Source organism: Dermacentor albipictus, chromosome 8 (genome assembly GCF_038994185.2).
Source record: "Dermacentor albipictus isolate Rhodes 1998 colony chromosome 8, USDA_Dalb.pri_finalv2, whole genome shotgun sequence".
In the NCBI taxonomy this organism is placed as follows: Eukaryota; Metazoa; Arthropoda; class Arachnida; order Ixodida; family Ixodidae; genus Dermacentor; species Dermacentor albipictus.
In genome coordinates, this window is record NC_091828.1 from 1,851,722 (window position 1) to 1,864,794 (window position 13,073).

Here is a 13,073-nt window from a genome sequence, read left to right on the forward strand (position 1 = left end):
GTATTTGTTCACTATGTTATCAGACCGACTATTACACAGCACTTTAATTTTTGCAGTGCTGCATGAATGATTTGAATAAGTGAAAACGTTTATTTGCTTAGGTTCAATAGTTTCCTCGCTGCAGTCAGGAAGGGTTTTTCTTTAAGTACGCTTAACAGCTTCCCATGAATCATGGCATGCCAATGCATGTTCGGGGAATACTGTAGTGAAATCTAGGCGCAATGCGACAGAGTAGACATTAGCGGCTTGGACAACCGTGGACGTCTCGGATACTACGATGTGTGTCTTCTGTGAATGCTAATTGCATTATCTTAAGTCAGAACGTGTACATATGTTTTTTTTTACGGCTACAAGAATTCATATAGATTGAAAATTCGCATAATATATTCGCTAGAGACAGTGCACTGGTTTACATTATTTCCAAGCTTAATGAGTGTGCGTCGTGAAGTGATACGTTATAGTTTCACTGTCGAACTGTGAAGCTGCCGCGGACCTTCGTGCTGGTGAAGCAGTTATTTTTTTAGGGCATAAAAAGAACAGTGATGAGCAGAAATCCTTCTCGTGAAAGAGCGCCATGTTCATTGAGATCCGTCGTTACTACGATTGCGCTAATACTCGGCATTGCTAATGAACTTATTGTTTACTTCGTAGCGTCCCTCTATGGCATGTGATTTGATGACTAGCGTCATTACAACAGCGAAATTTGACGAAAATGCTGGCAACATTGGCCTGCGCAAACTCGAATTGTTTCGGTGTACCTTCCACGGAGAACGCAATGCACGAATATTCCCATAGTCAACCCTCTACATTTTTCACTGCACGTGAATACCAGCCTGAAAGCAATGTTTACACTGGGAGCACGTGCTTAGTCTTCAATTGAAACAATACGCGTTCGTTTGAGCCGTCGTACTTTCAACAGCTAAGCAATCGTTTAAGAATATCACGCATACGTGAATCTGCCAGCGCCTTATAAAGGTACGATGCGGGAAAATGATCGAAAATAAGCGCACCCCCACGGAGTCCACCTTTAGCAGAAGTGCTGTCCGTTATCGTCTTCGCGCAAAGCATGACAGTAGCTGTGCCATTTCTTGAAAAATTCAGGCCCCTTAGGCCCTGAATTTTCTCCTCAAGGCAGAGATTTTATGCTTGACATATTTAGTGTGAAAAAGCTTTTAGAAGCATGATGCAAACAAAAAAAAGCTAATCTTACAATTTTTTGCAAAGTTGCAAATACGGAGCCAAATGAAGCCACCAGAGCTCAAAAGTTGTGAATCAAGATGTGATGTATTCTTTGTAAGACGTGCAGCTTTTTTATATTTTATATTCCGGGCACCGGAAACGTTCGATATTATTTTAGCGAAACACTGTGTTCGCTCTCGTAATGTTCAAACCAGGGTATATAAATGAACCAGAATAATAGTTCTTTATAACACGTGTTCATACCTCCTGTTCTGAGTGAAAGTTTGCGCTCAGTATTAGAGCGCAGCTTCTCGGCACCAGCACCTGCGGCGAGCTGTCGGCGTTGGCGCTCGTAAACGGCTGAACGAACACCGCGAATGATGACTGCCAACAGGGAGCGGGAGATCAAAAACAGCGAGAGCGAGGAGGAAAGCGGAGGAGGAGGGTATGGCGAAAGCGTGAGAAGGAAAGGGTGGTGCCGCGCGAGGTGGTCTTTTCGGCGAAGATGGCTACGAGATGGCGTCAGAGTAATGAGCGTCGTCTGTACGGAAACAAAGCGCTGCCTCAGCGGAGGCCTCTTTGCTGCTGCCGCTGCTGCCGCTGCTGCCGTGAATCGTGCCAGCGCGTCACCCACGTGCTGGGTCTCACGATTTCCCAATTAGCGAGACATTCGAGCCACAGATCGCTTTGTTTGCAAAGTGCCGCAAGAAACATTGCCTGCACCTGCCAATATATCGCGAAATGAAAAGTGTGCAGCTGCGCTCAAACTTCGCAATAGGGAGTATCGTAATCATCGGTGGATTTTTACAGCCAAGCTGTTAAGGGCTACTTTCCTCAATATCATGCCCACGTATAGAAAGAAATTCCGAAGACAGCAGAATACCGGGCCGACCCGCCGCGGAGGTGAAGCAGGAGTCTCACGTGTCGGTACATATTAGCTACTAGTAAAAACATTTCCAGTATTATTCAACTGTGCCATCGAAGAATAAAGGTTTGTATCACTCGCTGAAGAATGAGAGCTCGCTGTTATTTCGAGCATAATTCCTTCTCGCGTAATCCTTGATCAATTGAAGGTTGCTAACAGCAGGAGAGACACGCTGTTTGACGTTCTGGTGAATAAAGCAGTGGTCGTTTACACGGGGAAAGTAATCAATGGAATGTGTAAGTTGTACATGTGGTCCCAGGTTCAGTAGGTGTTGATACAAGCTATGTAAGGTTGAAGTTCAGGCAAAGCTCAAGGAATGACCGACTTTCGTGTGTTCCCTCCGCAACAGGGCAGGGCAGAGACCAGCTAATTTTTGGTAGATGAAAATCGCCCACAAGGAGTACTAAATGTCAGAACTGGAACTCCAAGTAGTTTAGTACATCATGCAGATTAATGCAAAAGGTAGATGGCGAACATGGTGGTCGATAGCACGCACAGAATAGAGCACGTTCACCATTTATATCAGCATGGACAAAAATAAGTTTGAAGTTAGTAGTAACTGCAACAACACTAGATTTTACCTCATCGGCAACAGAAACCAACACGCCATAATTCCAACGCAAAAGGACGTGGTTCTTTTCACAAAGAAGAACTCGTTATTGCAGATTTTATTATACAGCCAGGTTTCTGTCGGAAAAATCGAATCAGCAGCGCAAGAATCGAAAATCGAAGATAGTGTCCCGCTTGCCGACAACGCTTCAGACATCGGGATACAGTAACGACATGTCCCTGAGAGGCAGGCGACTTTGCGTATTTTTGGTTAAGATAACGATGTATCACCAGAAAGATTCGTAGTGTAAGACATTTGTCCAGCTTCGCTGTTTAAATGCCCCAGGTTGAGCTCTACATCGCAAGATACAAGAATAACTCCATAACACGCACACATTCGCAAGACAAAAAAAGCACACTTATTGGCATGGAAGAACGAATAAGGAAACGTCCTCACCCTTTTTACAAAATATTTGAACTAAACCTACCTGCGTAAAGAACGAAATGGCGTCTGTTGCGTCTGCAAGGCTGTCGTACTTACACGCCCACAAAATGGGGGCTGCTCTTGCCGGCTGCTTTAGTAGTGCACTGCAGACGATCCGTCTGTCGATAAGGACGGCGCCTCGGGGACGAGTTGCAGCACAGATTCGTGGAAACCGTGGTCTGTCATATCGCAGCGCGACGCCTCCACTATCGGGAAATCTTGGAAGCTGATTCCGGCGGTCAGTGTGGTGGCGCAAGAAAAAACGACGGCGCGCGTGCGCTGTTGACCGGATGATTCCACCTGGTAGTAACGGTGATTACGTGAATCATAAAAACGAAATTGGTTTTCATGCGTCTACGGGGCTGTCGCAGTTCCATACCCACGAAGCAGAGGCGGTTCTTGCCGGCTGCTTTACTATTGCACTGAAGACGATCCGTCTGTCGATGAGGACGGCGCCTCGGGGACGAGTTGCAGCACAGATTCGTGGAAACCGTGGTCTGTCATATCGCAGCGGGACGCCTCCACTATCGGGAAATCTTGGAAGCTGATTCCGGCGGTCAGTGTGGTGGCGCAAGAAAAAACGACGGCGCGCGTGCGCTGTTGACCGGATGATTCCACCTGGTAGTAACGGTGATTACGTGAATCATAAAAACGAAATTGGTTTTCATGCGTCTACGGGGCTGTCGCAGTTCCATGCCCACGAAGCAGAGGCGGTTCTTGCCGGCTGCTTTACTATTGCACTGAAGACGATCCGTCTGTCGATGAGGACGGCGCCTCGGGGACGAGTTGCAGCACAGATTCGTGGAAACCGTGGTCTGTCATATCGCAGCGGGACGCCTCCACTATCGGGAAATCTTGGAAGCTGATTCCGGCGGTCAGTGTGGTGGCGCAAGAAAAAACGACGGCGCGCGTGCGCTGTTGACCGGATGATTCCACCTGGTAGTAACGGTGATTACGTGAATCATAAAAACGAAATTGGTTTTCATGCGTCTACGGGGCTGTCGCAGTTCCATGCCCACGAAGCAGAGGCGGTTCTTGCCGGCTGCTTTACTATTGCACTGAAGACGATCCGTCTGTCGATGAGGACGGCGCCTCGGGGACGAGTTGCAGCACAGATTCGTGGAAACCGTGGTCTGTCATATCGCAGCGCGACGCCTCCACTATCGGGAAATCTTGGAAGCTGATTCCGGCGGTCAGTGTGGTGGCGCAAGAAAAAACGACGGCGCGCGTGCGCTGTTGACCGGATGATTCCACCTGGTAGTAACGGTGATTACGTGAATCATAAAAACGAAATTGGTTTTCATGCGTCTACGGGGCTGTCGCAGTTCCATGCCCACGAAGCAGAGGCGGTTCTTGCCGGCTGCTTTACTATTGCACTGAAGACGATCCGTCTGTCGATGAGGACGGCGCCTCGGGGACGAGTTGCAGCACAGATTCGTGGAAACCGTGGTCTGTCATATCGCAGCGCGACGCCTCCACTATCGGGAAATCTTGGAAGCTGATTCCGGCGGTCAGTGTGGTGGCGCAAGAAAAAACGACGGCGCGCGTGCGCTGTTGACCGGATGATTCCACCTGGTAGTAACGGTGATTACGTGAATCATAAAAACGAAATTGGTTTTCATGCGTCTACGGGGCTGTCGCAGTTCCATGCCCACGAAGCAGAGGCGGTTCTTGCCGGCTGCTTTACTATTGCACTGAAGACGATCCGTCTGTCGATGAGGACGGCGCCTCGGGGACGAGTTGCAGCACAGATTCGTGGAAACCGTGGTCTGTCATATCGCAGCGCGACGCCTCCACTATCGGGAAATCTTGGAAGCTGATTCCGGCGGTCAGTGTGGTGGCGCAAGAAAAAACGACGGCGCGCGTGCGCTGTTGACCGGATGATTCCACCTGGTAGTAACGGTGATTACGTGAATCATAAAAACGAAATTGGTTTTCATGCGTCTACGGGGCTGTCGCAGTTCCATGCCCACGAAGCAGAGGCGGTTTTTGCCGGCTGCTTTACTATTGCACTGAAGACGATCCGTCTGTCGATGAGGACGGCGCCTCGGGGACGAGTTGCAGCACAGATTCGTGGAAACCGTGGTCTGTCATATCGCAGCGCGACGCCTCCACTATCGGGAAATCTTGGAAGCTGATTCCGGCGGTCAATGTGGGTGGCGCAAGAAAAAACGAAGGCGCGCGTGCGCTGTTGACCGGATGATTCCACAAGGTAGTAACTACGATTAGCTGCGTCATAAAAATGAAATGGCGTTTCGTGCATCTACAGGGCTGTCGCACTTCCATGTGCGACATGGGGCGCCTGTTGCCCGCTGCTTTAATAGTGCACTGGAGACCATCATTCTGTCGATGAGGACGGTGTCGGGTTGACGAGTTGCAGCACGGAGCCGTTAAAACCGCGCTCGGTCGTACTGTAGCGGGACGCCTCCATCATAGTGAAATCTTGCAAGCTGATACCAGCGGTGAATGTAGGTGGTAGCACAAACACCGGCGCGTGTGCGGTGCTGACGCGATGATTCCACAAGGTTGCATTGGCGATGATCTTCATCAACAAAATTAGCAGTTCCGTCGGAAAGGTGATGCACCGATTGCGATAGCCGATTAGTCGATAGCTGTACTAAGTAAAGATAGTACTTTTATCTGCCGTATACACTTGTACACATTGGCCGACTATGTAAATTAACAATGACAGAATGCGTAAGTGTGACTCAATGACGATGTAGAAAGAAACTGACATACGGAGACAGCGCAGTCTCTGTGTGTCTGCTTCTTTCTACGTCCTTGTTCAGTCGCCCTTACAAATTGTATCATGGATGAACCAGCATGCTGTCAGACGTACACTGGTACACATGAACATCGCTCGATGAGAGCTCGATGAACACATCGCTCGATGAGAGCTGGAACTTTCTGTGAAAACACTGGAGCTAGGAATTGCGGCAGCACCGAGAACCAATTGACCACAAGCACCCCCACACAAGTCACTACCTAGAGAGCAGGAGCGATTCCTCCGAGCTCTACAGGTTAATACATTCCCGCACCCAACCAGAAATCAGCTCATAGACCCTACGAAATTCTCTCCGCAGTGCCGCTTCTGCGCAGAGCCCGGGTCCCTCAGGCACATAGTAGGGGGTTGCAGAGCGGCACCATTAAATCCTCTGAACCCTTACCCCACTAACGAGCTTTGGGAGAGAGCCTTGGCCAGCTCCGACCTCGAGGATCAGCAACAACTGATTGCGAGGGCCCAGGACGCGGCCCGAGCTCAAGGCATTCTGGAATGAGGACGCCTCTCCAAAGCTTCATTCACCGAATAAAAAATGGCTGTGGCTTAGCTAAGGTTAAGCCCAGGATGCGAAGCATACTAGCCTTTATTTTAGTTGTTGAACCACTGTTTAGCCTGGTGAACTGCTGTTGCTTGGCTATATTTGGTTCGGCTAGACGAAGAAACCACTCATGCCTTACTCTGCTTCGCCTTCAAGAGTGGAACGCGACAGCGTTCCCGTCGACCCGTCAAGGGGTGCAAGACAATGGGCTACGGCGCAGCGACTACGCGCCCCGCATTGGACGCGGTGAGCGTCGAGGAACGCAGCGTTCGGCGCGGCAACGAAATGTGCGCCTGAGCAAGCGACGCACGCCTGAGCCTTAGAAACAGCTCGTTTCTAAGGCAACACCACATTCACTAGAGGCGCTTTGAAGCATCGTACTCGTGGCTCAGTGGTAGCGTCTCCCTCTCACACTCCGGGAGACCCTGGTTCGATTCCCACCCAGCCCATCTTGCAAGAGTTGAGCCAAAGCCACCTAGAAAATCAGTCTCTGTAGCACGCCGCAACCTTCGCTTCTCATTCCAACGAGCAGCTCTGTCTCCAGGAGGCATCTCACCTCGTGAGTGTCTAGCAGAGGCTAGCTACGCTAGCAGAGGCAAGCGCAGCTGCTTATATACCGCCGCGACGCCGCGAGCGACGGCGCGAGTTGGAGCCCCGTTTCTCCTCTGTCGTGACGTCACGGTGTCACGTGGTATTGAAGGCGACACCGCCGCGCCTGAGGAGCTGGGTTAAGCTCTCGTAATATGCTTCGCATAAAATGTTTATTCTCTCTCTCCACCGTGCATATGTCGCTTCAACGCGTACGGAACGTCGAAAGCCCAGCGGATACGACGAGACCGGCGCTACGCGCACACTGCAAACTTCGTAGATCGCTTTGAAGTTGAGGCGCCCATGTTGGCGCACTTTAGCCACGTCGCAGACCGCTTTCAGGACGCACGAGCGCTGGCAATGCGTCCCTACGGCATCCGCCAAAGGTGTCTCACTGCAGCGTCCGCGATTCGCGTGGCCAACGCCGTAGTAGACTCCGCGGTTGTGTCCTCTCTGTATGGAGCGGCGGGCGAGGGGGACATCGAGGCCCCATAGCCGCCACCGGAGAAGAATGCCCCTCCTCCCTCGCCTCACCACCCTGCCTCAAGCGCCACATGAGGGGGCACGCATTCGGGCCGCGTTCCTCGCTAGCGCACGCGAGATCGAACGGTGTTCGGCGGCTCACCTTCACACGCTTTCCCTCATACGTAACCTCACGTCGAGGGCGACACCTATGCCGATGTCGACAGCTGAAATCCACCTGGAATGTCCATATAATTCCTGTGGCAAAAAAAATAACGAAATGGCGCATTTGCATGCCATCAAAAGTGGGGCAGCTCTTGCCGGCTGCTTAAGTAGTGCGCTGCAGACGATGCGTCTGTCGATGACAACAGCACCGCGGTGACGAGTTGTGGCACGTATCCGTTGAAACCGCGCTTTGTCGTACCGCAGCGGACCCCTTCCTTTATAATTTATCCACCATGTACATATGGCGTCGCAGCTATCGTGCACTACTCTAATAACGTAAAGTGCATGGTGCCAGTGCTGTCGAGAAGCCGCCATTAAAGTGGTTAACTTTTTAAGTGCGGAAACTAATGTCAATGAGGCGGTTGGAGAGAGTCGTTAGACACATAAAAATGAAATGTTTCCAGCAAAGGAATTGAGCCTAATTGCTTTTTCTGGCAAATAAAGAAAGGCCGTGCTGTGCGAAAAATATCACGTGACTACGCACCCACGCGCACTGAATAGCATGTCCATCAAATAATCTCAGTGGGAAAGCAAGGCTCAGCAGGGGTGATCACAGCACGCGTGTTATTTACACGACCGGTCAATGGCTCCGTGCTTCCTACTAGGAAACATTTTGCATATTATATGTTTTGTTCAATACTTTTGCCTATGTTAATCGGTAACTACGATGACTCCGGAAAAGCTTTAAGTGAAATGATACTAAAATAAATGTTAGCGAAATTCGAACAATTTTCCAGATTATTGCCTGCAACTTAACGGTGACCGACTGAAATAATATCTGAAGATCTCTAGAAATTTTCCAGTGCATGTGGAAGCCGAAAGAGGAACGCAACACTAACTGTCAGAATGTTTTTTCGATATCAGTATTCCGTAAACATTTGCGACGTGGAGTAATGACCCATGGCAATGTTTATGACAGTAGTTCGTTACCACAAGTTCAGAAATGAATGTTTGATACTTATACATCCTAACTTAACAAGGCATCCGCTCTCATTTACTTATTGCTGCATGGGTGAGAACTTTTTGTGCTGGACTGGCGATCATCTTCACAGCGTATATAAAAAAACAGAAATGTAAACTAAACGTTATTCAAGTTAGAGAATGCACAAGAGAGGGCGCGAGAACAGGCATTGAGTGACAATTGTTCTGGTTAAAGATAATATTGCAGAAAGGATGCTAGCTGAAAGTCACCATGCAAGCTCATTGCGTCGTCCAAAACCAAAAGCAAAAGCTTTTGCGAAACAAGAGCGATGACAACGGAGACGCTGAAATGAGTTCTCATTTATTCGTTGGAGTGAGCGGGCAGCGGCGCAGTTACAAATTTCTGCTTGAGATTGACTGGAGCCGCCAATATTGCACGCTCCGAACCTTGCTGGCAGCACAGATATCAGATGTTGCGCTGACCAGCACGTGCGCTTAAACAGCTCGCTGCGTTGCGCGCACACCTACGCAGCTGGCATTCGTATTCCCGAAATGTGGACCGCCAGTGGCAGCTACTGCAGCGCTGTGGTTGCCCTCCTCGGAGCAGTGCAGTCTTGCATGCGGGCAGTAGTACTGAAGTTGCGCCGCGTTCAGCTGCCACCCGGAGGCGTGCAGCTCGATCAGTTCGAGGAGCGTGTGGCGCACCATAGTCGATGCATCCGACTGAGCGAAGGCATTGCGCATGCGCCTAATCAAGGTCACCATGAGCCACGCGTTTGTGCTCTGCACGTCGCGGCCGGCGGCCGTCAGCACCCACCGCAGGCACTCCATCTGGAACGAGATTTGAGGGTAGCTGTAAATACCAAAGGCATTGCGGGAGCTTATTCTACCCTAACTAGCACTCCCCGCATTGCGGCTTCTGGGGGGAGCCTCGGACGCTGAGACACATGGCAGGCGGATGCGGTCAATCCCCTCTCACTCCCCCGAACCTTTGCTTCGGGAGAGAGCCTTGGTGAGCTCCGGCCAGGAGACCAGCTTCCGCTGGTCGAAAGGGCTGCTGATGGCATCCAAGCTTAAGGCTTACTAGAGTTAGTTCACCATCCTGATGAGTGAAGACCAAACATATGTTTTAGACATTCTATGAACGGGTATTCTCTCTTCTTGGCTCATGAATACTGTAACCCGCAGCCTATATTTGCAACAGGACAGTGTAATACTGTGTACTTCACATCATGTTTGCAACTTTAGGCTGTGGCCACAGTTGTGGGCGCCACAGTCATCGGGAAGGACGGTAAGAAACTTATTTACGTCTTTTTTTGCCAAATAGTACTTGCAGGGCAAGAAAAAAAAAACATGGATGCTTTCTCTACGGTAGGCATTGTTAAGCACCTATAGATATGAGACGCACTGGCAACATCATGAACCATACGGAGTGCTTTAGCTAACTTGTGGCAAGCCTTAAAGATTTCCCCTGTACGATACGGGGATGGAACCGGCATAGTATTGTACACTATCCTTTCGGGCAACCTAAAGTATGTTTTGCTATGACCTTGATTTATTATTCAGCTTAGTTAACACCTGAAGTACTCCCCTTAACTCGAAAACTTCAATTCTCGAACACATATTTTGGGCAGCCTACTCCTGTCCTTTAATATAGCTGCTGTGATATTGAATGGGTTGTACATAGAATGCGCAAGGTGTTAAAAGGTACCACTTTACTAGATTTTGGTGTCCAGTGGCGTTAGTGCAGTCAAACATACTATCAACGAATGATTGATCCTGCAGGCAGGTAGAACGCAAAAATAGGCCTTTACGGGCATTAAGGGCCCCGTCAAACACCTCTGATGACGCAAAAAAGAAATAATCGCATGCTTCTCTCCGTGCTTTTCCAGCTTCTTCTCAAGTCGTGACGCCAATGCACGTGGTGCCTAAAAGGCAAAGTTCATCTACTGGTACATTTAATGAAACATCCCTTCGCATTCGTTGGCCCATCCACCCAGCCCGTTCTCGCTATGCAGCCGCATACCCGCTTTCCCTTGTCCTTTCTCTTGGCTGTTGTGCACAACGAACACATTTCATCTCATGTAGCATGTTTTCAACTGCGCCTGCGCCGGCACCAGCGTTCAGCCGAAAAGCGCAGAATGGCCATAAGGGGAATTTGATGGCGTTTTCAAAAAATAAAACATCACCAACCTGAGGTCCGGCACTGACTAAGTGCCCGCATATTTCTCGAGAAGTACTCGGTGAGACAGAGAACGCCTGTAGGAGTAGTGAAGGCTAGAGAAAAGCCGTTCACTTGCCTTCGAGGTCAAAGTGGTATCATGATCCTTCTCGTCATCATCTTGATCAGCCTATCTATAGACTTCGCTGCAGGACGAAGGAGCTTGTCTCAGTTGTCTTCGAATTACCGTGTTTTGATCATGATGGGATTTTTATGGCGCCATCTGGACAGTTCTGGCCAGAGTGCCAGACACATAATGCAATGAGTCAATAGTGGTTTATGAAGTCAAGGATCTAATATAGCTGTAAAGGGACCTAAATTTAGTCACTCTGTAAGTGCATAAAATACATATGTGCTAAAAAAATGACAATGACTAGCGACGTATGTTATTACCCTAGCATATACCTTGCGGAGTGATCATAACACAACTACCTAAGAGTATGCAAATAGCACTAATGCCTTACCCAGGTCCTTGAGCGCAAGAACTGGGAAACACGTGCTCTAACTATTACTTTCGTAGCAGCAGCCGTCTCTGATTAGATGCTGTACGCGCTACGGATCACTTGGGTGTTTAACACGTAGTATACTCAAACATTGTTTAGAAAAGCCAAGATTAATTTACCGTCAAAGAGGGGGTCGTTGCCTAGGAACATTGCTGGATGTAATGGAACATGTTGACGGTTGGGCGAACGAAAGTGTATTTTTCTGTGAACCTCCAATTCAGGGCATACAAGCATCAAGTGAAGCACAGTCAATATCTTGCCACATTTTAGGCAAAGGTGGGTTATCACCAATGAACAAGTAGGAGTGCGGGCTGTGATCGGGGTTGATTCTAAGTCGACATGTGGTTAACTCGGTTCGTCATATTTCTGATATGGGTGGCCAATTTTCTAACTGTTTTAATGACGAGCAGCTTATTAGATGTTTTCAGTCTCCCATAAGTCTTACCAATAGCTCCTAAGGTTCTTCTGCAAGACACGTTTCAATTCTATGGCAGGGACAGCTACAGAAAAGTATATATATATATATATATATATATATATATATATATATATATATATATATATATATATATATATATATATATATATAAACGAGAAGAAAGGGGGTTAACCGAGGGGCCCGATTTTTATTAGTCATATAATAAGAAGCCAAGAAACACAGTTTCTTGGCTTCTTTTTATATGACTATATATATATATATATATATATATATATATATATATATATATATATATATATATATATATATATTGTTACGGGAAGTATGTAATAGAGCCAGTAAACGGCTAGCGCTTGGCTAGTGAAGACTGTACAGAGCATACAGATTTTAGCAGCCCTTTTAGTTCAACAGGAGAGAGACTCTGATCCAGCCCCACTGCACCGTCTTTGTCTTCGCCACTATTCGTGACGTTATCCCCGGTGGTTGAAGCCCCGACCCAGGGCTGGTTGTGTTCAAAATTGGTTGTCACAGTTGTAACACTCGAGGCGGGACATATGTAGGATGCCACTTCGGGGTGTGGCCGTAGATGAAGTGGATGCCAGGGAAGTTATCTCACAGGCGACAGGAGTCCCCTGGCGCAGCACGCGGTAATGCCCGACGATCAGCAAAACGAGAACAAGGTGACAGCAGGAGGCTGTCTCCTGCTTTAACATTGCTCTCGTTTTCCTCATTTTCTTATTGTATAGTGGTGCACTCCCATTGGCACACATATAGTCATTTAAGTCGGATTCAAACACGTTCATCCAGGAGCGCCGCACGCCTACCGGCGCGTACCCAGTGACTCATGCTGGCCACAGATAGATTCATTGAAGATCGGTGCAGACCGAGCGGCACATACCAAGTACTTCAAGTCGGCGCAAAAAAGTTTCTTCGGACAGCGGTGCCTGCACAGTCTGACGCACACAGGGGTCCATGTCGACGTAAAGATCTTCGTTGAAGAGAGGCACCTATTGGCACACTGGTACATACTCAGTAACCCAAGTTCAACCGACGGTTGGTTTTGAATGGTGTGAGCTCCTGTGTTAGCTCAGCTTAACAAGCCAATGAACTAGCCATTCGACCCCTGTCTATAGAGTCACGCAGATAGGGTCTCTCTCTCTCTCTCTCTCTCTCTCTCTCTCTCTCTCTCTATATATATATATATATATATATATATATATATATATATATATATATATATATATATATATCAGTCAT

General features: G+C 48.5%; 1 protein-coding gene across 1 annotated transcript in view; it reads right to left on the reverse strand.

Annotated features, from left to right (window-relative positions):
• Window positions 1-9,002: 9,002 nt before the first annotated feature.
• LOC135911562 (MIF4G domain-containing protein-like) overlaps window positions 9,003-13,073 on the reverse strand; it is a 92,103-nt gene continuing 88,032 nt past the window's right edge. Inside the window, exon 5 of the mRNA XM_065443887.2 lies at window positions 9,003-9,484. Within this exon, the coding sequence (XP_065299959.2) occupies window positions 9,149-9,484 (336 nt within the window). The 3' untranslated portion in view covers window positions 9,003-9,148. The remainder of the gene's footprint in view (window positions 9,485-13,073) is intronic.